Source organism: Aptenodytes patagonicus, chromosome 2 (genome assembly GCF_965638725.1).
Source record: "Aptenodytes patagonicus chromosome 2, bAptPat1.pri.cur, whole genome shotgun sequence".
Lineage (NCBI taxonomy): Eukaryota > Metazoa > Chordata > Aves > Sphenisciformes > Spheniscidae > Aptenodytes > Aptenodytes patagonicus.
Genome location: NC_134950.1, coordinates 148,882,311 through 148,908,213, shown reverse-complemented (window position 1 = coordinate 148,908,213; position 25,903 = coordinate 148,882,311). Strand labels below are relative to the sequence as shown.

General features: G+C 39.0%; 1 protein-coding gene across 1 annotated transcript in view; it reads left to right on the top strand.

The window, feature by feature from the left end:
• The window catches only part of CUBN (cubilin), a 146,040-nt gene that overhangs the window by 102,747 nt on the left and 17,390 nt on the right, over window positions 1-25,903 (top strand). Inside the window, exons 48-58 of the mRNA XM_076331626.1 lie at window positions 430-611; window positions 2,136-2,307; window positions 3,290-3,496; window positions 6,590-6,739; window positions 7,610-7,731; window positions 9,622-9,847; window positions 11,885-12,072; window positions 14,398-14,554; window positions 16,095-16,244; window positions 23,221-23,421; window positions 25,734-25,863. Of these exons, the coding sequence (XP_076187741.1) occupies window positions 430-611; window positions 2,136-2,307; window positions 3,290-3,496; window positions 6,590-6,739; window positions 7,610-7,731; window positions 9,622-9,847; window positions 11,885-12,072; window positions 14,398-14,554; window positions 16,095-16,244; window positions 23,221-23,421; window positions 25,734-25,863 (1,885 nt within the window). The remainder of the gene's footprint in view (window positions 1-429; window positions 612-2,135; window positions 2,308-3,289; window positions 3,497-6,589; window positions 6,740-7,609; window positions 7,732-9,621; window positions 9,848-11,884; window positions 12,073-14,397; window positions 14,555-16,094; window positions 16,245-23,220; window positions 23,422-25,733; window positions 25,864-25,903) is intronic.

Genomic DNA, 25,903 nt, shown 5'->3' with positions numbered 1-25,903 from the left:
AAATCCCTGAAAGCTTTTTCTCTACCTCTGTTAACCAGCAGAGGTTAAGACCCTGCTCATTCTGTGTAGCTCTGCCCAGTTATCTGAAAGGCAGAAATGTCTCAATCCTGCCACAGTGAGAGGCTTGTATTGCTTGACATCAAAGCCTGTGGGTCACTCAGGCACTTGAAGCCTGGAATGAGCCCTTCAGAGAAGGAAATATTGATAATTAGACTAAAAGGAGCTGTTATGGTCAATTAACATTCAACTACATTTATGGCTGAGTGATAAAGACTGGCAGGAACTTAGCTGTTTAAACAAACATATGGACAGGATAGGCATATCAAATCAAGCTCTCAGGATCATTTCTTGCATTATTAATGTTTTTTTGCTATAACTCTATAAGCAATGCTTTACTCTAAGAAGTGTTCCAATATTTGGGTATTTCAGAATGTGGTGGGGATTTTACTGCCCCTGTTGGGACATTTACTTCACCCAATTATCCCAACCTATACCCACATAATCGAGTGTGTGAGTGGAGAATCACAGTGGAAGAAGGCCGACGTGTGACTCTAACCTTTAATGATATGAAAACTGAAGAACACTGGAGGTGCTCATCAGACTACGTGGCTGTGAGTATTGGGCGTGAAGGCAGAAAATGCTATTCCTAATCCCTTTGTGAAGCATTAATGGACGTAATAGAGCTGAAATGTTATCTGGTTTTACGACAAATCATAATACAATCTGGTGAAAACAAATAAATGAGAGAAAGTTAGCTCTGTAGGGTGTCTAAATTCATCTGCTTGCTTTATAGAAATTTTGAAATTATGGTCCAGGCAGAGGGGAGGACTTGAAGAAATCATTGGAATTGGCTTTTTATCAATTATGGAAAAAAGCTTTGGGATTTTTGAAAGCTTTCACTGTCTCTTCTCTGTGGACACAAAGTCCAACAGTCAGTTCCAGGTCTCTTTTGACTTTGGAGGTTGTTACTGCTGTTGTTACTTATTGTTGTCAATTAAAGGAAAATAAAAAGAAAGAAAAAGCCAGAGATTGCAACAGATGGCTACTACTGTGTCAGACCTTGCATATTCAGAAAGAAAAACCCAAGGAGTATTCTACCTCTTTATCACCGCCCATCTCCAAAAAGATAGATTTTGGTTATTTTATCATGGTTATTTTAGGTTTTTGGTTATTTAGTGAAAAAAAAATCAAACCTGGCACACAGAACTGGACCTGGTCAGATGTACAAATGCCTCAAAAATAGAATTCCTCTATGAAATTGCAGGAATGGGAGATCTAGTTTAGTTTCCCATTTGTTCAGATTAGCAGTGCAAACACAGGAATTGCCTTTAGTATGATCAGAAGCTAGCTCATGCACAAGTGTGAGGGGGTGAAGTAGCTCTCCCTTGTGATTTGTAGATGATCTCCCCCTTGTTTTCCTTCACAGATGCTTTAGACAGACCATGGGGAGCTGGCTTTTTATCGATTAATGAAGTAATGATCTCTTAAAGGAAGATCTGTCCTGCCAGCTTTTGTGGCTTCAGCACTCTAACATATTCCAAATCTCAGTGGGAAACATCATTTCTGCCTCGCTTGCACTGCTGAGATAGTAGTAGAAAGAAGGAAATTAACTCCTAGGCTAAAGGCTGTATGAAAGAAACTGAGCAAAATACATCTGGATCATCAAAAAGTGAAATGTTTGAATTAATAAAAAATGACCACCAGCACTGAATATGTTGGAGGAAATTTTTGATAAAGCTGATGTTGGCTTTAATAAGAATACAAAGACAATCATTTGAAATGGAATTAATATCATCAGTAGCTGGCATTATTAAGTGATTGAAGATATAAATATTGAGTATACAGTATATACTCAGTATACAGTATTTTTCCCAATGAAACTGTTTCAATTTCTGTTTAAAAAAAAAAGAGGGAATATGTTTATGTTTTGCCAAAATAAGCAAGGTATTTTTTATATTTTACTTCAAAGCCTCATCCACTCAAGACAATGGAAGTTTGTTCCAAGGTTTTGAGTAGATTTGGGAACTAACCTGCTATGAGGGACATCAATGAACCTTGTTAGAACTGTTAAATGATACAGGAGATGCTCCTAAGCCTGTACTTTGACCTCATAAGAGCTTATTTTGACCCAACAGGTTTACAATGGCCTCAGACAGAACTCTCCCCGGCTGGTCAAGCTGTGTGGTGAGGTAAATCCAGGCACTGAGGTAAAATCCTCTGGAAACACGATGAAAGTCATTTTGGTGACAGATACGTCCCGTGCAACCAGAGGCTTCAGTGTCTCATACACATCTAGTGAAGATGCAGGTAGTGTGTGTTTTTGAATTAAGTGATTGATCTTTGGCGAGTCATTTCATAGCTAAAGTACTGGCACATGTCAAAAAAATGACCTAAACAGAAAACAAATCTCTGATACTTTTTTTCTCTCTTACATCTCTGGATGGGAGTAGATATATTTCTTTAATTAGTTGAAAGGACTTGAAAAAATGGGGAATCTCTGGGAGTTACGGACTTCATATGTCTGTTATGTCAAACTTCAAATGGAAAGAACCTCTGTTATGGATCACAGTCCTTATTCTCACTACTGATTTATGGTTTTGTACCTAGTCTTGCATAAGAGATGGTCTGAAGTGGCCTTATTCCATGAAAAGATCCAAAAAACATAGTGCCATAGACAACTTGAATAATTCAAGTGCTTCCTTATTACTCAGGGGGGTAATTAATTTATTGTACCTTGTGAAAGAGTGCAGCTAACCTACTTTTGCAAGCTCAGCCTCCAGAGAGGAGGCAGCTGGCAGAGCCTTACTACTACAGCCTTGAGTCTTCTGAACCTGATTTTCCAACTCCCCCCCAAGCATCCTACTGTAGCATGAGTGTACTGCTCTTGAGAGTACGTTCCAGAAAAATCTTCTCTTGAGTCTAGAATGAGGTAATGGGTAGGGCTGAGCAATACTGAACTGGAGCTGCAGTGGGATTTTTTCAAAATGTTAAATAGTGCTTGTTGTATTGATGATGCTGCTGAAATATTTTATTTGATACCATGAATAATTGTTGTTTCTTTGCTTTACACATGTGTTTTTAAAGACTTGCCAAATAAATTCTGGGACACTAGGCAAGAATTCTCTTGTACACAGCAGTAAATTATAAAAAAGGAAGAAGATGGAAAAAGTTTTGATCTAATCAGTACATATGCTTGCTGACATGAGCATATCAGGATAAACAGGGGCAAGATTTCTCTTCATGCAAGAATTATTACTGTTTTTAAATAAATTATATTTTGTTTCTGCAGTTTGTGGTGGAACCCTGATGGGATATGCAGGTGGGAATTTCTCTTCTCCTGGTTATGATGGTGTCAAAAATTACACAAGTATCCTGAACTGTGAATGGACCATTGAAAACCCCTCCCACTATAATTCATCCATATATATCTCTTTTGAGGATTTCCACTTGGAACATCACCAGGACTGCCAGTATGACTACCTAGAGTTACGAATAGGTTTGTATGTTCATCAGGAGAATGGATTAAGCCTATGAAGATTCCAGCTGTGCAACTGTGTTTGTGCCAGATCTTATTCATATATATTTGCAGAGAGTGATTATTGTAGGATCTGTACATTTGAGAGAGTGTTCACATGCATGCCTTCCATGTTGCCTCCTAGACCAGGAGTGGGATTTCACTGCCAGAGCAATGGATGCATGGATTTGGTCACCCTTTCTTTGAGGGGAGAAAATGGAAAACTGGATGGGTATCTTGAGGGGATAAATTGTTTTGGTGGTTGCAGTACACACCTGGCTCTTTCTTTACAAGGGGCAATAGAAATTTCACTTCATCTCCCTTGAAAGATGGCAGTCAGCAGAAGTTGGAGTCATCAAAACAATTTATTTGGTCCACAGCCCATTCTCTCCCTGCTCCTGAAATATCTCCAGGGACAGCAGGAGTGGAGTAAAGAATGCTTTAATTATTCATAGCCTCTGGGCTGCATATCCACTTCATACCCCACTTTTGTACTCTATCTGATGATTCTCCAAAAACAAATCTGTATTTCCTGTGAGACTGCATCACAAAATACAGACTAAAGCATTTAAAAGGAAAACAATCACAGGATTAATGCACCAGTAATATCTCTGCATATTTGAGCATCTTTAGCTGTAAGAACAAGCAACTGGAAATGTCATATGAAAGTCGCTCAGCTAATGCCAAGTGTAGTATGAAAGCTCCAGCTGTCTTCTTCACTGAGAGGCTGTATCTGTGAGTCCCAGAGAGAGCAGGTTCTAATTTACCAGGAAATCGTTTCTGAAAGGTGTGGGGGGGTTGAGAGCAGGAATCTGTTACATCCTTATTTGCATTCATTTGAACGAGCGCTCTTGGTTGTATAGCATTGGTTTGTCCTGTGTAGAGCCAAAGCATGCATAGCTGCGTAGCCTAACAATTCCCTCCCACGTATACACTGGAGGTGGGAAATAATAGAAAGAGAACTCGGAGAAAGAAATAATAAAATATATCTGGTCCATTACTCATCAGTTCCCACTATTCTCACTTTATTGTGTACCTCAGGCCTCCAGGTAATACAATCGAAGGAAAGAGGACAAAATGTAGCCTTATTTTGCTCTACACAGTTTTGTCATCTAAATAGTAATGTTCATTTTGGCCATGCTAATGGATCTTCAGTTTCACAACCAGTCTCATGTCAAAGGCAGAATGCCCTAATTTAGCTGTGTATGCTGACAAGTAACATTTAATGAGCACTGAGATGTAAATAGTGCAGAATATCACTAAGCTCAGGCAGGTGCTATTTAAGACTCTCAACAGAGCAGATACGAATTTGGGGAAAGGTCCAATTCAACAGTAAGTTACCCAAGAGACCCCAAATGAAGCTGAGGTGTAAAATTCTTTTGAGTTACCCATACCACACACTTAATGGTACCAAATGAAAAAACAAACAAACAAACCAGAATTGGCTTTGTGTATTCACTGAGAAATATTTAATCTAAATAGATAAAATAAATATTTCAAATTTCTTAAGGTAAGGGTTTATATTAAATTATTAAATTATCAGGCACATGCATGTAGTCTGTACATAGTAATACAGCTGAGCATATTGCTACAGTGAAATGTACTCCTAACTTCTGGCTTTTGTGGAAGACTCTTGATTTTGTCTTTCAGACCACTCCATTCAGTTTGAACCAAATCTTACAGCACAATTTTTCTGTTTACATTTTCTGTTTATCAACAGTCTAGATCTCTGGCCAGCTGGCCATTCATGAAAGCAGTGATTCATGTCACTTTTCACACTGTAGAGACTGAGTAACCTGGGTCACATCTGTCACATAGTCAATCACCTTGTAAGAAGTGCAAAAAAAGAAAAAGTACACTTCGTATTTTAATGCTCAAAGTAGTTATTACTATTTTTTCCCAAACCAGCATTTATCATGAACGTTTTCTGCTTGTACAGCTCAGTAAAATAGTGCTAATATATAATACAGCTAAAAATAGTGCATGTTAACAAGACAGGTTTCAGCATTTCTCTGTGTAATTTACATTAATAGAATTTTATTATATGTCACCTTTTATCCCTGTGCTTCAAGGCATTTCAGATGGTGGCTGTGTCACTGTATATGACAGAAAGATGAAGTTACTCAGCCACGTTACTTGGAATAACTGTGAAAGGGCTTTAAAGAGCGCCCAAAGTTTCTCCCTCCTGCTCTACTGCCACCTTCTCAAGAACAGCCTGCCACTCTGCATGGAGCTAGGAGTTGCTTTTGAATGGAGACTTTTAAGACCAGCAGCCTGCTACTATTAGAGAAGGAAACTCAGGAATGGCATTGCCTGGATGTCATGAGGAACACTATTACACTTATTTTCCTTGTAATGAGAATATATCAGTAATAAACAGAAAGCAATACTTCTACCAATGTAATGGATAAGACCTTACACCAACATGAGCAAACATTCAGCGTCACAGAAGTGCAATGGCCTGTGTTGCGCTTTCCTTTTAGGTTTCAATGATTTGAGCAAATGCTGGCATTTTTTTGCCATACAGAGAACAGTATGTTGAGCTCCCTAGGACAGAGATGCCCACTATTAATACAGCAGTGACAGCTTGTTCCTGGATGAAGCACATCCCTATATGGTAGAAAACTCAAAACCTCTGTTGACTTTAATGAGGATGTCACAAACACGCAGGCTCAATAGGCTTCCATGCGATCAGGGCCTTGGGCCATGTCTTCCACTGTTCTGCCCCAAAACGTCTGCAGTTTTGGGGCACTTTCTGTGTTTTCGGGTCTGAAGCGTCATAGAAAATGAAAGTGCAAGATGGCAGGGAGGGGAGAGATGGAGTCCAAGATATTAAAAGGATCATTAATAGAGCTTTGGAGAGAACTTCCTTGTTGTCGAGATTTAGATCCCAGCAATGAACTGCAGCACTCTACCTATACCCATAACAAATAACCAGTTATTAAGTGTGGTATGTACTTTTTTCTGTTTTCTAGTCAAAACAAAATGAAATGCATGTTTGCCCTATGTATTCCTTTACGATATTGTAGCTCTCTTAGGATTCAAAAAATGTATTTTTTTTCTTTCTTTACTCAGGGGATGCTGATGGAGAGCTAATAGCCAGACTTTGTGGTCAGACTGCACCATCTGTGCCACTAGTCATAGCTGCCCCCCAGATCTGGGTACACTTTATAAGTGATGAAAACATGGAAGATAAAGGATTTTTGGCCCATTACACGTTTGAAGGTAAATGGCTTGATAGACTGTTGCCCTTGCTGACTGAGGCACTTCTGGGGAATGTTGCCATTCATTTGGTGATACTGAGAATACACGCTGTGGGATCAACTCTCAAAGAGGTCCTCAAAAGTTACACAGTGCCTGCCACTATTTATATCATATATAAACATATGCTAGCAATTGAACTTTCAGATTTATTTTCTGCCTCACTGTTCCCATTCTCTGAAGCACATTTCAGTTTTTGCAATGCAGTGCAACACTCGGAACAGCTGGTTGCTCTTGGGAATAGGGATGTAACAGGTAACACCAGCCAAGTTTTACTTACTTGAAATAGCCTCCAGAGTGCTAAGCATGGCTGAAATGCATTCTGCTGCTTGAACCTTTGCACTCATTTTGAAATCCACTTAAAGCTGTATCAGTGCAAATTACACCACTTTGCTATTTACATGCCAGCACAACTATTCTTCCTGTCACAGCTGAATTTAGCCTTGGTGCTAAATAAGCTAGATAAGACACATCAGCAAGTTTTTGGCTTGATTGTGTTGGTCCAAGAATGGCACTGGTTTGCTTAGGAGTCTGAGATAAATAAATGGAAGATAAGGTGGAAGAGGCAGCTGCAAGTGTCAGCTGGCAAAGGTTTCGCAGAGCTATATTAAGTATCAGAATGAATGCAAAGTTTCAAGGTCATTGCATCTGCTTACTCACTATTCAATGACAAAGATTTTAAAACTTGGATTTTCCCAGAAAAATTGTTCATCCTTACCTATATCAGTCCAACTTAAATATGTTTTAGTATTATTATCAGCTGAATAATCTCCCAGTCATTTGCTTACAGTGTTCAGTTCCTAAAATGTATTGAAATGTTACTTTTTTCCTCAGCCTGTGGTGGTATACAGTCAGGTGAAAGGGGAGTTATCTCAAGTCCTAACTACCCACAGCCTTACAGCAACCTGAATCGCTGCTCCTGGTTGTTGGAAGCCCCTGAAGGTGAAACCATCACTGTGAGTAACACAGTGCCATGATTGTGTGTGCAGCTGGCAGTGCGAGAAGCACCCTCTGAATCTTGAGGAACAGGTTTGAGACCATTTGGAAAATCAGAAATGTGGAGGAATGAAATATCTCCCCATCAGCCTTACCTAAGGAAGAGGGGGAAACAAAGATAACACAACCAAACTAGATGATTGTTCTTTTTGAAAAGCAGAAGGATCCTAGTCTAACTTGACCTCAAAACACAGCACCAACTTCTCCTTTAAACAATGACTTCTTATGTTTAGGAAACTAAAATAACTCATGTTATTAGATGTGCATGGATATTCTCACTATCATGAGAATAAACACGAGGCTGAAGTTTTTTCATCTCTGCAGAAAAGTTACAAGCCAGTAGAAAGTTACTTTCATGTCTTAATGGTTAGTCTGGAAGAGAATATGATTGCTGGTACAAATTACATCAAAGAGATGCTACTCTTATTTCCCAGTAACTATTAACGGGCTGCCTGATGTACTACTTTGTTGAGCCAAACTGCTGAGAGGTCAATTTAAACGCGTTTATGATGAAGGAGTGCTAAACTTCACTCACTGAATTATTTGACTGATCCTTTGGAGAACAGGTCCAATCAATGACGTTTGAGGTCCAGGTCAGAAAAATACCTGAAAAGCAATTTTGTAAAAACACATTGCAGATTTTCGTATGTAATGGCTTTCACTAATTTCCCTATCATGTTTTTCTTATTTACAACTACAATACAAAGGTATTTCTTAGAAATGCAAACCCATAGTCCTAATTATTCTGCTGCATGATATTCTGACCACTGCCTAGGTACTTACTTCAGGGAATACAGGATTATTTTAGTAGAACACAAAATTTCTATTTAATCTGCAGATTTGTTTAAAGCAGAACTAATCTTAATCAGATGGAAGTAAATTTCTATTTTCAAAGGACTGAGTAGCAGCCCCCTCAGTGAAGGCAGACTAACCTTTTCCAGTAAAAGCTGCCAGTTTCAGTTGCTGGTAAAGTTCCAAACTTAAACCATTTGAGCTAAATTTGTATTTGGTCTTTGCCTCAGGCAGCGTTCTTTTGGAAATGAATACACACAAAAGTTACAGAAAGAAGTACTATACATTTGCTAAACTTTTCTACAAAGGTCCCAATTCTGGAACTGGCAAAAAAAACTTACTGGAAGAGGTCCAGGCAGTCATTAGTGTACATCAAAATTTCAACATCAACAAATCCAGGAGTCTACTGGGTCAGAAATCTAAATCTTTGCACTGGAAATTGAACATGTGCATACGCCTCCAAGGACAAATGGCACCAGTGTGGGAGGGAGACAGGGTCAGAAGCTGCCTGCCCCGCCCAGTCTATTTACGTGATGCATCCAGGCCCACAGGAACCAACCACGCAACTGTTTCTCTCAGATTTAATGGAAACTAGCATTATTTTTAGCAACTGTTAAGTATTCTGATTCAAAATAATAGGAAGAAAAAAATCCAAGGCTTTCTGCTTACATAGCTACTTATATTTGAATGTGCAACTTCAGATTTCATGACCAGAAGCCTTGAGAGCTGGAAAGTGGTTCAACACCTGCACATATTCAAGACCGTTTTGAAGCACATACTTTGGTTCAAACATATGGTTAAGTCCCAGTAATGCCAGTTTTGAACCTGTGCGTTCCTCTTCCATTTATGTCTTCATGCTAAGTAGCTGCTGTTACTTATAGTGGCAAGACTCCAAGCAATACTTTCAGGAAAGCATCAAGGTGAAATGAGGGTCGGATTTCTGAGCATACCCAGAAATCATTGTGCTAGGATGGCTACGGGATCTAGCTAGAATTGCTCTAACCCCACCACTGGTGTGGCTAGTGTTAGCTCCTGAATGTCACTTTTGTGTGTTGCAGCTTACTTTTACGGCCTTCCACGTTGAAAATCATTCACTTTGTAAGTGGGACTCTGTTACTATCCTGAATGGCGGCTCTCCTGGGTCTCCTGTCATAGGAAAGTATTGTGGAAACACATCCCCTGGGACTATTCGGTCTGGTTCCAGCAAGCTAGTCGTCATCTTTAACTCTGATCACTCAATTCAAGGAGGTGGCTTTTATGCAACGTGGACAGCAGAATCTCTAGGTAAGAGAAAAAATACTGGTTTTGTCAGGTCTAAGATAGTAGTACATCATGTCTATATAGCACTTTTGAACCACAAAAAGAAACAGGATTCCTCCTCTTTAATTAAGTTTGCATTAAAGAACAAAAGAAATGCATGCCAATATCGTCAGCATTCCTGAGAGAAGCCAGCACTAAAAAAGTCAAGTATTAAACCAGTGTTGTCTGATCTCACACAATGAAATCAAATTTGGACTGATTATGTACTTTTTAAGCCTCCCACTGGCAGCTTCTTGATGTCTGTAAGTTGATACCACGCCCATTATCCTCCCAGCAGTGGTATCTATTGTCAGTGAATATGAAACATTTCATTTCTTGAATAACAATTGTTTCACAGTCTGATTTGGTTCAAAAACTTAAAACTAGAAAGAGGCCAGTTTCAAAACAGAGGGGCAGACAGAACTTCTCAAAGAGCACATGTGGCAACAGCCTAAAACTCTTCCACTTTAGTGGAGATGTTGGTACACTTTTGAAGGTGGTACACATGCAGGATTGAATTGGTACATTTTAAAAAGCTACCTTCCCTCTGTTGAAATTATCATCTCTCCAGATTAAAAAAAAAAAAAGGTCGCTCACCATTTGCACACTGTCCTTCAGGAGGTGAGTAAAGGCAAGAGTAGATATGCTGGCTGGTGGCAGGGCAGAATTCATTTTGCCTTCCTACCTCAGTGCAGAACTGGCAATGTTTTCCCTAGTGTCACCTCCAGCTACAAACCTTCTGGCTGATGCTGATCAGCTTTTCATCAGTTAATGATCTAGCAGTATTCACACAGTCAGTTGATGGAGTGTCTTCTTAAACATATCAATAGTCTGTGCTTGTTGTCACAAGCAGGTTTTTGACACTTTTCCCTGTTGTCACTGGAATTTCGTGTGCAAGGAAGGCCAGTCTTCAATGATGTTGTAGATATTATCATACACATGCAATGTGCATAGTCGGTATCCTCTCTGTGAAAGGAGATTTCTTTTTTTATATGCCTTTCCTCAGCCTTCTGCTCATTTCTCCACTGAGAATCTCTGGGTTTACATTCTGTACATGCAAGCAAAACTTGGCCTCATATCATTCTAAAAACAATTGCCATTGTCTAATATGGAAGAATGAAAAATAAAACCTTCCTTTTAAAGCTAATATATATTTTTAATTAAGAGGGAAAAAAGGTAGAATGTTATAAAGCTTTTTTTGCTCTTTATTCATCCTTTTACTACATCATCACTGAAATAATAATGGGTTGCTAGTACTGTACACATAGCCCTAGTAAATCATTCTTGGCATGGTATTTGCAAGTACGTTTCAAATTAACTAAACTTATTATGTACAAGAACATAAGCAGCCACAGAGCCATGACCAGCTATTCCCCTGTATAAATGAATCTGTTCACAATTTTTAAAGGCATGTTTCTCAGCCCTCTCCATAATCCCACTGAGATCCACAGGGCTGCCTGGGCTGGAGGAGAAGTCACCATTTTGCCCTGGGTAAACGGATGTAGTTTGAGTAGATTCACATGTGGAACTGCATTATTAACATGTTGCAGAGTGAGAAAAACAAGGATTCAGCAGTAGATTGATTCCCCCCCCCCCAGGGTACTTCTCTGAATGGCTGTCAGTCATGATGTGCATGCTGTGGGGTGTGGGAAGGAACCTGCACAGTCTCAGGAGAAGCTCCTCATTAATGTATTTCTGACCCTTAGTGTCTATGTGAGCAGTAGTCCTAATTGTCAGCAGCGTCTAGGTGGACCAGAGCAAAAGGGTATGAACTGGCAAGGAGAAGGAGCTTGTGAAGAAGAGAAAGTGAAGTACAAAGACAGACCTTCTTTAGAGTGTTACTACCTCCCTGCTGCAGGGGTGGGAGAAGGAAAATTAAGCAAAAGAGGGGTAAATGAAATTTGAATGGGTGTCAGGGCTGACCTCTCTCACTCTTGCAGCCACAGAAGCAAGCAGCCATTCAAAGCTGACACCAACAGGAAGTATTTGAACATTTCTCCCACCTGTTGCTATTTTTTCCAGGATGTGGTGGAATCATTCATTCAGATAATGGTATCATCAAGTCTCCTCATTGGCCTCAAAACTTTCCCGTGAACACCAGATGCACATGGACCATCATTACGCATGAAAGCAAACACTTGGAGATGAACTTCCACAGTAAATTCCAGATCCCAGATAGCAATGGAAGTTGCCAGAGCAGTTATGTGAAGGTAAAATAATTGTTGGCATTAGATCAGCAGAGCAGTGAAGAAGTCATGATTCCAGAATCCTGTTTTGCAATCGTGTCATGGTTAGGATTGTCAAGGCACAAAATTCAGGAAATATAAACTGAAGTCCTTGTACCAATACAGTCAATTTTCTGTATGCCTTGAGAACTGACTTGTATATATTTTTAATTTTTATCAGTTCTTGAGGTTCCACCTCCAGCAGGGTCCCATCACCCTACGTGCTGCCCAAAAATGAAAAATATGAAAAAAGTACATATGTCTTTGGAACCAGGAAATAATGAGAAAATGTAGTGTAATGAAAAGACCTTTTCAATTACTCCAGTGAGTAAAAAAACAGGAATGTGACACTATAATTCTACAAACTTCTTTATAAGTGTGTAAACTGTCCAAGTTGCACTAATCCTTCTTTTTTTAATCTCAAAAAACAAAGATAGCATTCTTACCTTTCATAGGTTGTCAAGAGCCACTTGTTTTCAAAGCAATAGAATGGAGTGGACATGCTTTGAATTTTTCAGTGTCATTTTTTTCTCAGGCATTTGGCATATGTTCAGTGGTTTTGTGCTCATTTTCTCCACAACAGTACAACTCCCACTTGAAATAAAGGGCAAACATAACTTGACAACATGTAGGAAGACTTGAGCAGTTGTATATCTGATCTATACAATACTAACTTACAAACCACAGTTGCACTCATTTTTTAAGGCTGTGGAAAAAAATACTATTAGATTTGTCTTTTCATAGCCTGCTCCTCCGATTAATTGATGTAATATGTTAGAATAAATTACACTAATATGAAAGTCTTAATGCCACCCAGTAAAGGAGCTTTAATTTCAAATTTCTAAACTGTCCTGAATGGCATGGTCAAAACTATGTCAACTGGAGATTTTCTCCATAGAGAAAAATCTGAAATTTTTGGTGATGTCCACGTCCGTTTCTAATGTCCAATCTGAGATGTATGAAGGTGTCTGGATATGAAAAAGTGCGGAACAGGTGTAAGTTTCTTCCATTCATTCCAAGCTGAGCAGCCTAAAAAGAGGAATCCGAAATCAATAGTGACTTTGCAAAATCTTGGCCAGGCCGTGGACTGTTTATATTAATCCTTTGAGCATCCATTGCCTCAAACACCTGGCCAGATGAATTAGGTTATTCATATGTCTACACTTACAGACTAACCCTTGGCTAACCCTTTCTAGAATGGTTGCTTAGAGCAATCACAATTTCATGTGGTTGTTCTAGTTCCACTAGACTTCTTTCAAACACATTATTTTAAAACCCAAATATTATTTGTTTTTAATATATTTTTGGTATAAAGTACCAGTAAAAAAAAGTTCAAACACATTGATGAAAAATAATTTTTTATTAGAATAATTTTTTTTTCTTTCTTCTTAAGGAGACATTTTAAATTCTTGGTAATAAACGTCCTGATTCAGGAAATTATTTAAGCACTCAGAAACATCAAACATTTATGCCTATGTTTCATTTTATATGTGTGTTGAAATTTATTGCTTAAACTGTAAGCCTCAAGTACATTTTTAAGTAATTACCTGAAGAGGGTTTCACTTAAATACCTACCTAAACCTGCATGTGCTTCTTGAATGCATGGTTTGATTAAACTTAAATTGGCTATTGGTACAGTTGAAGTAATATTAAAAAAATTGTGTATTTGTCTTTATTATATTTTTTGTGAATTATATTATTTTGTTAACTCTCTACATGATTTGATACTTGTCATTGAACAAGTGATTACAACATAACAAAAATGGGAATAATTTTTGATCAACAAGACCAGATATTAAGGATCCAGATCTTCCAGTTTGATGCTTCTATATTACCCTCGCACGACAGCTTTGGTTTTTATTGACTTATGAATAATATAAGGATTGGATTTAATAATTCATTGTATACACAGATATTCCTAGTCATAGGGTGTATGGAGATAAGTTAGCAGAGACAAATTGGAGGTAGGTAATGATATGCATAAAATATTTTTCTCTGGTTCCCTGGACCTGATCTATGTTGGCTCTGCAATCAGCAGATGTTCAAGCAAATGACCTCCAGATGCCCTTCAGAGGTCCCTGGCAACCTAAGTTATTCTGTGATTCACTCCTTGGAGAAGTCTTTTTGTCTCCACTGACTGTAGAGTAAACAGAGAGTGATTAGCTCCAGTTTAGATTTCTAAGATTCAGCGTGAGATGAATCCTACCCTAAGTCTATGGAAAGAACAATTGCATATGCAATTCCTGGTGGGTTCCCACAACCTACACAGGCTTTGAAAGCACTAAACCATTTTCAATCTGGGCTTTTCAGGTATGGAGGGGAAATGATGAAGAAGCAGCAGCTTTGTTAACCACAGGATGTGGAAGTTCAGCTCCTGATCCTGTTGTTGCTCCAGACAATGTGATAACTACAGTATTTCAGTCTCAGGATGCTCCTGGGCCAGGTTTCTCTGCATCTTTCATAAGCAGTAAGTAACATCAAAGCCAAATGGCTGCTTTATTAGTCCATTTTGAATTAATTTGGTTTGTGTGTAGCAATTCAGACCTCAGTCCCACAAGGCATTGAAACCTCTGCCCAGCTTTTGAAACCAAGAGTTTCCTTACTGAATGCAATGGAGCTACTGTGTGCTCCAGTGTTGGACTTGCCAAAGATCCTCCTTGCAGCTATAACTTTGTAGTTATTCTTAGTCACCTTTGCCTTTTCAGTGTGCTGAAAAGAAATGAATAGGCTTTAAATTTTAAGGATTTGTTTCTCTTTAGTTAAACTGCTTGGAAGCTAAAGCTATAATCTTCTTAAAAAAGAAAAAGGATCTGCTCCTCCTTTAGAATTTTCATCTCTGTTCTTCTTTTCAAGGCACGTGCTAAAACTGTGGTAATTTCTCCTGTGTATGGTGTAGTCCATGCCCTTCACATAAACTGCTGTCAGGAGAAGAAATGACTTCTCACCACCTGCTCTGGCCTTAGCTTTGCTTTGTTGTATTTGCATTTCATGTAGCTCAAGTGGCATTTCTTGGGTGGGCCTCTCCATTTCTTTCACCATGGCATGTGCTTTGTGACGGCCAAACCTACCAGAAGTGTAGGAGGTAGTGCTCAATTGCCGTCAGTTGTTTGGGTTTTTTTGTAGGATGCTGCCAAAGGAAACCACTTTCCCTTCACTGGATTCAGATTAAAACAGTGAGAAATGAAATGCTTAGAGGAAGACGCTATTGAAGTATACAGAATTCTGAACTGAAACTGCTTTTGTTTTTATGTCTGCACTAATGTTGTCAGTAACAACTAACCACATCTTAGTGGAGACAATCACAGGATTTGTATGGCTGTTCCTAATCTTATACCAGCATTTCACTGTGCACTGCACTCTTTTAAGCCTGTAGCTTAAAATAAAGAGAAACCCCAAGGCCATGCAAGTCATTAGGATCAGAAGGAGTTCCATGAAAATGAACAGTTCTGTGTGCTTGAGAAGTTCTGGGTGGCAGTGTATTGGTTGCTTTGCCTCTGCGTATAGCAAAGCAACCCAGAGATGGCCCTACAGCAGACTGCATCCTCCTGGCTGTCAAGCATGAAGCAAAAATGGTACCACTTGGACTAACACGGGCATTTTCAAATGAGGCTAAACTGCTGATGTGCCCCAATAACCCCCCATCCAGTTCAGCTACATTTGTATGTACTAAGGGATTTTGAAATGTGCAGGCTCCCAACCCGTAAGAACAGCAGTGCTGTGTCCTTCTGGTCAGTGGACTGAGGGGCTATGGCCTGGTCTTACCTAAGACACACAAAGATACTGTGTGAGGCTGTAGGCGGGAAGGCCCTATGTTTCCTAAAAACACTGCTCTCTGTGTGTGTAAGACCTACTTTTGCCATCCTGATATATACTACTCTCCCTGTTTTTTTGACCAGACTCTTAAGGAGAGATGAGGTCCTTGTGTACATTATAGGTTTTCTCACTGCAAAACCAGAATGATGTTATCACCTGGATTATAACTGTGTATTATTTATTTATGTTTGCAGGATGCGGAGTAAATTTCACCAGTCCTTCAGGTCGTATCGTCTCTCCTAACTACCCTAGTCAGTATGATAACAACTTGAACTGCAGTTATATCATAGATCAGGGACCACAGTCACTGGTGATTCTAGAGTTTGAGACTTTCCACTTGGAAGGTAACTGGTTCTTCATAATTTCAGTATGTACTATGAAGTGTAACTTCTTACTTGAAAACATACCAGTCTTCTATCATGGAAAATGGTTGATGGTTTAATTTGCTGGTCCATTCTGAAAATCATTTACAGGCAACATTTACAGAGAGAGTTTCCAGGGTTCAGTTTTGTGTCACTGACAGCTTCCAGAAGAGTGAAGATACATCTCATTCGTTGAATATCTTGCAGCAATGAAGTTGGGAATTTGTCAGGTGGTTGGAGTATAAGAGTGACTGTGGCTAATTTGAGTGTTTGTTCCCATCTTTTTTTTGCCATTGAGTCTTATAATCATCTTTTTGCTCTTAGGCCAGCTGTTTTGCTTTTCAGTGCTTCTCTTTCTCTAACTGATAAAATGGATATAAATATACTCAGGTGTCATATAAGGATGTACAAACATATAAATGTGAAACTAGGTGAAAGACTACAGTAACTGAAAATGTATAAAAGTTGTTACCCTGTATATACCCATCAACAAAATTCACTTGAGATTTTCAAACTTGGCATCATTTAACCAAGAAATAACAGGTATAATATCCTGGTCTCATTAGTGTGAATGGTAAAACTTTCCCAACTTTGATTGACAGGATCAAATTTTATGGGTAGAGATGTCATGATAACACAGAGGAATCAGTATGTCCAAACTACTTGGGTGGCATCACATATTTTGAGGCCATCTTAATTTGGTTCCCTTCAAGTCACCTAGACAAAGAGATTTTTGAGTAATTTGTTACTAACCTGGGGTGCATAATTTGAATTTTTCTTCAGATCAAATCATAAAGTCAGAAAATAGGCTTCCTTTATTTTCTTTCTAAGTTTGCAAACTGTTTTGAATTCAAAAGTATTCTGGTCCAAACTTAATTTAGGTCTGAGACAAAGATTTGATTTGACTATGATTTTATCTGAAACATTTTTTTCATGTCCCAATACAAACTGCTACTTTAAGAATTTTTTTTAAATTAAATGTAAACCACAGAAATTACATAATTTCTTTATGTAGAAGACATTATTATTCAGCAGACACACTAAACCTTAGGCTGAATCAGATGATGCCAATTTTGACACCTCTATGAGTACATTACTGATCTGTATTCTGTCTGTGCATTCAGTTAATTTATAAATGAACTCAAGCTTTTATTATTAAGAACGTTAAAGCAAAGAGGTAAGTGATACAGACATAATAATAAACATAGACCTAAATAAATACTACAAATATTCTACTCCTTGCAGGGCAATTTGCTTTTTATTGTTACAGGCTTCCTTAGGCTACACAAACTAAAAGTTCTTAGTCACATGAAAGAAAAGAAATTTGGATATGAGCTAAAGGACATCTGGTTATAAAAGAGGAAGTATGACACTCTCCAGTAGTTGATTACTAATATTTTTCACAAAATCTTAAAATACAACCCTGTAGCAAAGAGAAATTGCCTGGGTTTGAATTGGAAAGAAGACTGAAACCACCATCTTGCAAACTACCACGCAGAAGTGAAAACATATTCATCCATCCCACTGAATATGTTTAGCACATGTGCCTATGGGTTTCCAGCATGAACTCCCTTAGTTCCTTTGCAAAGGCAGAGCAATGTTTGGCAGCATCTGTTAAAAACATTTCCAGCTCTTCCATAGGCAAGGAAGCATTGCACCTGCTTAGATTGTTGCTGAGTGTGGCCTTTAAAATCTTAACCATACTAGTACAAATGTTCTAGATTGGGTTTTTAAAGTTTAGCTACATGTCCAATTAACATACTTTACTACCTACTTGACCTCTCAAAAGAAATCCGATTTTTTTTTCATGGTTGTTTAGTAATGAAATGAAGTATCTAAAATAATGTCTGTAAAGGCATACATATCTCATTGACTTTAACTGGTTGAGATATCTTTTCCAGAAAATTAGAAGGTAGAAGGTAATTATAGTGCAGTGACACATTGGTAAAAAATTGAATGACTTCATGGGTTAGTCACAGATCTCTGCTGTAGAGTAGTTATGTTTTCAATTATGATGAGACGCCTGTTCTGATTATAAAGAACGACTCCAAATGAGGCAGTTAGTTAACCCACAGCAATAATACAATGATGTCAGTATCTGGAACCAAAAGAACATGACATGCATGTACTATATATTAAATATGCATTAAGCACTAAATATAGCAAGTAACAGAGCAAGACAGAACTGGAGGAAACTGCATTTGTTGATTTTGTGATCAAAATTTAATCTAAATTGGCTGCTTCCTTGTAGGTAGAAAAATTGTTTTTATCTGACTTTGAGCCCCTGAAAATAAATGTCTAATTTGGATTTATCATCTAGACTTATCTCCTCCTATAGTGAAGTGAAAAATGTAGTGCTTTAAACTAAAAAGCAAATGTGTTGTACAGGTGGAAGGAATTGCCTTCTGAAGGCCTCTCTCACTCTCATTACCCATTGACTATTACAGGAAGCCATAGACAATAGCTTACACAAGATCCTTAAGACTTAGGCAGCAAAACATAGGCAAGATTAACCCTATGAATGGAGTTCGGCTAGTCTCTGTAATTTCCTTGCAGCCCGAAGAATGCCTCTTCCTGTGCCAAACTGAATACGGTTACAGAACCTCTCTTTTGATTTGCCTGTTTTGTGAAGCTGCATAGGTTGCCGTTTGCTTCTTGTAGTACCACCTACATTGTTGTGTTTGGTTGTTTTATAAAGAACCAAACAAATGGGGGTGAATTTGTTTTTTCAGCGCCACTTCTGCGACATTGATAAATGTCATCTTCCATCTGTCCTCCCTCCTCGGATCAAAGATCTACACAAATCTAACATATTAGAATTAGTCAAAAAACCTTATCTATCTTAGTAGACTTGCTATCTAAGAAATAATTAATCACATCCATCTTTTGTTCATAAGCTTTATTCAGATTAATGTCCCTACAAATACACCTCTAGGACAGCTAGGGTAGTGTATTATTAAATGGCTGTAATACTCTTCAAGTATGGGTAAAACATGCAATAAAGTCTGAATTCCAAATCACGGAAAATTAGGGGAAATGGATGGGGGCCTCCTGCAGTATCTGCTTTTAGAATTCTGTAGTGTTTATACTCTGTCCATACAAAATAACTGCATTGTGTTGATACCATGTCGACATGAAAAATGTTTTAATAACTTGTTTATTTCTCCGTTTTTTTTTTAAACATGCAACTGTAATTTTGCAGTCTGAGATAGGGTCACAGCTTCATTTTGGAGTCTTCTCTGTCTGCTTTCTCAGTTGTTACCAGGCAATTCAGAAAATAGACAACTTTTGCAATAGATTATTTTGGAAGAGGAAATATATATATATGAAAGACCTGTAATTCCTTGCTTTCAAAATAGTATCTTGTGCTATGGAGCTGGTTAATATATTGCACAGGAGTATATATCTGTGTAATACTTCTCCTACATTAGTAATTATTAATTGTATTACCATTCATACCAGAAGCCACAGTTGTGAACCAAACCCTCATTATTTTAAGTTTTACAAACTTTAAACAAAAAGACGGGTTCTGCATCAATACAAAATGAAACAGAATCTATGGCTATAGACAGAGAGATGGAAAGAGGACATTGTTACTAGTGATCAGTTAGGGGTCCAAATTTGGTTGAGGTTTTTATGCAGGCATCATATCAAATAAATGATTTTATGGAGAATAATGAGACTGGACAGAAATTTCTGCTAAATGGAAACACAAAGGCGTATTTCAAAATGCAATGTAAGGACAACTGAAGCTCTTATCATGTGAACTTTGGAGGCAGGAGTCAATGTATCAATGCTGAGCGGTACCAAGAGATGATAAATAGAGTGCAGATAGATAACAAAAGGCCTTGAAAGCAAATACACACAATTCAAAGAAAGAGGGATATGATCATAACGTCAGGCCAAGTAATTGATCTCAGTATTTGGAAGAAAAATTGTCAAGGCTAGAGGAATGAATGGTACTGTATCCATGTTGGATTAATCACTATTTTTTGGGTGAGAGTCATAGGTATGTGGAAGGATACGAATGAGTTTATCTTAAAGATAAGAACTGGAAACACTCAACAATATTTACATCTAGCCTGGATGTGAAGACCTAGAGAGACCCAAATCATAGACATGGACTTAATGAGGGCAGGCAAAATGATGAGGCTCTAAAGAGAGAAGATGCATGGGAAGACTTGAGGGGTGAAAAAAGCTCTCCTATTGAATGGTTTTCCTGAGAGACAGAAATAAGATTTTAGTCTGAACAGAACGAGGCCTGGAGGAGGGAAGTAGAATTATGGGGTCGTCAGCATAGAGATAGTACTTGCATCTGTCCTTGCAAATGAGATTACATAGAGCTAATGTGGAGATAAAGAGAGAAAGACAGGAGAGGAGATGTCTCATTGAATCCTCATGGATGAATTGAAAGGGAGAATTACAGTAATATCAGAAGGATGAACAAAAGCCCTTAGTAGACAAGTTTTATGAAGAAAAACAGTGCTAGCTATGTGGAAAGTGCCTGTCAGCTCAAAGAGGGTGTGGGTCTGACATCTGGCTACGAAAGATCTCTGGAGACTTGTGAAAGCTGTTCCATTGTAGTGCAAGGGACAGTAATTGGTCTAGAAAAGATCAAAGATGATAGAATTAGAGGAAATAAGCCACAGAGAAGAATTGCTGATGATGCGCTGAGTATCTGTAGAGGCTGGAAGTATGACGTGAGGAGATAGAATAGAGGAATCTGAGGCTGGGGTTTATTTACAGAATAATGCATTTTAGTATGGTGAGAAATTAAGGAAAAGTGTAAACAAGTGGTGAGTTACAGGATAGAGATCAAACAATCATCAGTCCTGCCAGGATTCATGGGTCGTAAACGATATTGGCCCAAACAATGAGGTTTCAAAGCTAGAAATTAAGCCTTTTGCTCACAATCCTATGTCAACCACCTTATTCTTTCCAGTGCAGCAGTTCGAAACAACTTGTGATGGGTATTGTGGACCTTTGCTTTGCTGAGAAATCCATTTCACTTCATGCCTTTCTCCAAAGTGTTTCCAGAAAGGAACCTGAGTTTCTTTCTCAAATCTTTTCCATTCTGAAATCGCACTTGTCTCTGCTTCTTTATTTCTTTCTTTGTATTTTAAAATTGATTATGTTTTTTTAACTGTATCACATTATCAAGTATTTTCATAATAGAGTAGGACATGAAGAATAGTTTTAATTAATTATTTTATAATTAACAGTGTAATGAGTTATCTGGTGTGGCTGGTTGTTTTCAGCTTAGTTACTCTTATTAGAGTCAGACTAGTACCGTATTACCCTATCAGCATAATTGTAAAACATGTTAGAATACATTGTATTCATTGAGAGAGAAAGAATTTTTAAATTAAAACTCCAGAGAAGTTGTAAAATATATCTGGCTGCTGGGAAGACTCTGTTGTTCTTGTGAAACAGAATTATCACTCCATTCCTATGTGTCATCCTGTTCAATACGAGTCATCCTGTTTCCTACAACACTAGGAAGCAGCTTGTTTTGACTGGACAATCTGCAGGAATCACTCCTCTGCAATGGTAGGCTCAGTGCCTCTCCTGTTAAATTTAGATAATTCCCGATTAATCCTTCGCAGTTTAAGTAACTGCCCCATCGCTGCTAATACACTGCTAAACATGATAACTTAACTTCAATAAACATGTGGCACCCCAGCTTCCACTATGCTTGTAAATGATGAAGAAAAAGGCAAAGAAAACACTAAGTTGCTCTTTAAGCCTAACAACTAATGAAGCTTGGTTTTCAGTAGATGTGTACTGTTTTTCACTGACAGCATTAATCCAGCTTCCTTGCATAACCCATGTGGCTCCCTTCCTGCTCCCACATGATAGCCAACCTCTCTAGCTCCCACCATACCTCCCTTGGTGGTACCACCCTGGGTACCACTAACTTCTCCCCGTGCCCGTGGCTCCCAGCTGGCTCTGAGCTCCTAGGGTGCTCAGCAGATCTCTGCCCGAACTCACAGAACTTAATTCATTTGAGATCTCTCGTCTCAGTTGAATCTGGTTGCAAATGGCGAGGTGGCTAGAAAGTCAGGAAGGTAGGGCAGGGAGTCAGAGAGGATGGCTTGATCCTCTAGAAAACTAACTGCAAATGAGAAACTAAAAACCAATAGGAAAAAAAATGTAGAATGCTACATTCCCCATTTCTGTGTTTCTTAATGCTTCTGAATGGGCAGCTTTTCACTCACCCTAATATCTGTACTGATTTGCCCCCTAAAGCAGATTGCTTCTGAAAATCATATTGTTTCTCTTCCTATTGCTCAGCCATCTCCAAATCTCCACTGACTGCCACAGTTACAGCATTTCACTGGCAAACTGCAAGGTTAAATTTACATTTTTTTGTCTTCTGAGCTAAGCTGAACAATCTGGGTTTTGGTACTCCAAAGTTTGAGGGAATTCAGAGAGAAGTCGTCAGCTCTGAAACATGTTAGTGTATGGACTATTTTTTCATTTTCCCAAATTCTCACTCTTAATGATTTAAAATTACCTGCACTGAGTGCTGACTTCTACATTAGGGGAGAGAAATACCAGGTATTTGGTTGCCTGTAACAGTAGGTGCATTGCTTTGATCTGCAGAGGAGATCCATGCTTTTGTCAGTTCCTCTCACCTCCTCATATATGGTGTTCAATCAACTATGAACTCCCAAGAACTCAAGGGGCCTGAAGCCTTTTCCAGATGATAGGATGTGTTGAATGAGACCAGTCTTATGTCTTACATACAAGGTCTCTTTGCCTTTTTCTGCCTCAGTTTTTGTGCATGTTAAAAATTGACATTTGCTTCCTCAGCAAGCAAATGAGATCCCGCAATCCTGGAATGGAAAGTAATATAAAATTTAATTCTTATCCTGTGTGAGGTCTATATACTTGCAGCCCAGTAAATCACACAGAAAATATGCTGCTAACACTTCTGCATTATATGTCCATGCAGCCCCAGCACTCTTGAGCAGAATTTGTCTTTATGATGGAGTAAGCATCTACAGTGGGACCAGGGTTACCCCGCATCCTCTCATCACGCTCTGTGGTAATGAGCTCCCTGCCCCATTCAGCATCTTTGGACCTATGCTGCTCAACTTCTACACTGACTCCCACATTACAGGCTTTGGATTCCAGGCAAGATACAGAGCAATTGGTGAGTAGCCACTGTCCTGTGCTTTAGGTGGTGGAAATATTCCGGCTGGATAATGGTTCAGTGTAGGAAATGTTGTACCTCATTTCGGGAGTACCTTACATGGGTGGAGATGGTTCATATTCCCTCTGCAGTTGCCCAAAAGAGCTCTCATGACCAGGACATGGGACTGTTTGGTGTGTGTTGTCTCTGACTGATGTGTTATCTCACAGTTCTCATTTCAAAACACTACATGGGACCAAGTCAGGAACTGGAACACTTTTTCTTTGCTGTAGAAAAGAAATGCAACCCATTTTGGCAGGGGTTTTTTTGGTTTTTTGTTTTTGTTTTTTACAGTGTTTAAGGAGAAACATCACCAGTTTATTTAAGTGAGTTCATTTAAAAGATTTTATCACTTACAGGAGAATGGTCTGATTCTGTTATACTAAGACTACATTATACGACATAGGAACCAGAACAGGATATTTAAATGGACCCAGCTATATGCCTCCATTTGATGATGCTTTTGCAGTGCCAGGTATTAATGTAAATAGAATTTGGGATCTAGATATATTTTTATTTTTTAATAAATATTTTCACCAAAACTTTTGTCATTCATATGAGATCTCTTTTGTTTTAAAGAGGAAATATGTATTAGAAAAGGAAGTTTCCAACTGAGTTTAGAATTTACATCTGCACAAATGTAAATATCCCAAAAGATTAATTTTATTTTCAAAACCAATTTTAGTATTTTCTAGGTTTAATTTGTAGAGACAGTACTTTGATTTTCGAAAGCTATTTCATTTTCTAACTGCAGAGAGAAGTGCGAGTTCTTAACTTTGGTATTTCCCTTAACGCATTCCTCATGTTCAAAGTCACAGCAAAAAGCACAAGGCTAAATTCTTTATGTAAAATGAATGGCCTAATACAGATAAGACAGAGGGCACTGAGAAATGACAATGTGCAGTTACTCATGGAAAAGACCTTCGTAACTCACGCAAGTCAGTTGCTGCTATCTGCTTGTGACTTCTGACATTTGAGAAACATGACTGCAGCCTTATTAGCTTGTTGTTGTATACAAAGCAGATTCTAGCAATTAACATTCCTCTTCCCTCTAGTTGTATTGTTTTCTGAAAAAAAACCTAAAAAGGCTTCCTCCTCCTAGTGTAGAATAATGCTGATTCTTTATCCTCCCGGCTCCTGTCCTTTACCTGCCAGTGCTCCAGGCCGCCAGCCTGAGCGCAGCTGAGGAGCCGGAGGCTCTGTATCCAGCAGCACCCTGTATGGGACTGCCGTTGTTAAGATCATGGCCTGGGCAATGGCATGTCCTTTAAAACATGAAAAGCTGTGTGTGGCTTTAAGCTATTTATCAACAGGACGCAGGGAAACATTTTTTGCCAAGTTAAGATTATAAAATAAAGGCTGAAGCTAACAATGGAGATTAGAGTTGGTTTTATAATAGTTTTTGTCCCCTCAAGCACTGAAGCTGGGAACAAACATTAGCCACATCCTGGCCTCAGCGGCATCCATGGTGTGAAACCCTAGGAAGCCAAGCAGTGCCTTTAGTTCACAGATGCAGAGTTTAACTCGCTACTCAGCCAGAGAGCAAGTATGCAGTCCTCCACCTCAGCCACCCCCCACTGCTGGCGAGTCCCAGCACAAGGCGAGGTGGGGAACAGTCCCCAGGATTAGTGACACCTGGGGATTCCTCTCTGCCTTTCTGCACAGAACAAATGCTACAGTAACACCCCAGCCTTAACAGGAGGTGGAGGGATGATGACACACTGTGTACAGTTATTCCAGAAAAGTCAGGGGCAGGGCTATGTGTGCAATTGTGGCTGCTTTTGTGTCAGTGCCAAACTTCCAGAGGCTTCCATGGGGCCAGGATTTGGATGAGGGAATTTCTTTGCCCACATATCAGCCAGGTTTCTCTTGGCAAGCTAGAAGGGGTACAGGGCTCCTCCAGATACACCTGACACCCTGCTGCACAGGACACCCTCCCCATCCCGCTGCTCCCTGGTCCTACTGCAGCACACTTGAAATCAGGCTCAATCTTTTACCACACAAACACGGAGCCATTGCAATTTGGCATGGACTAGTAACAACCTGTTACTTCAATACTGACTCTAGTCTTCCACTGCAGAGCACAACTTGATACACATCTCTGATTTAACAGTTCTAGGCATGACAGTGAAGACTGCTCCTAATTTATCAAGGGCTTTTCTTTCCTTATGCTGAAAAGAGGACTAACACGAGCTCCTGCAAGAAATAAGAGAATTAGGAGCAAACTGGTATTCAGACAGTAACCACCTTTTTTTTTTCTGTTTCCCCTACAGCTTGTGGTGGCATTTTCAATGGCTCTGTTGGTGTTATCAGCAGTCCAGCCCATTCAGTTTTTGATTATCACAACAACATGAACTGCTCATACTACATCACAGTTGGAAATGGCAAAGTAGTGGCCCTCAAGTATGTAATCCAAGTTCAGCTTGTCATCAAGGGGGCAGGG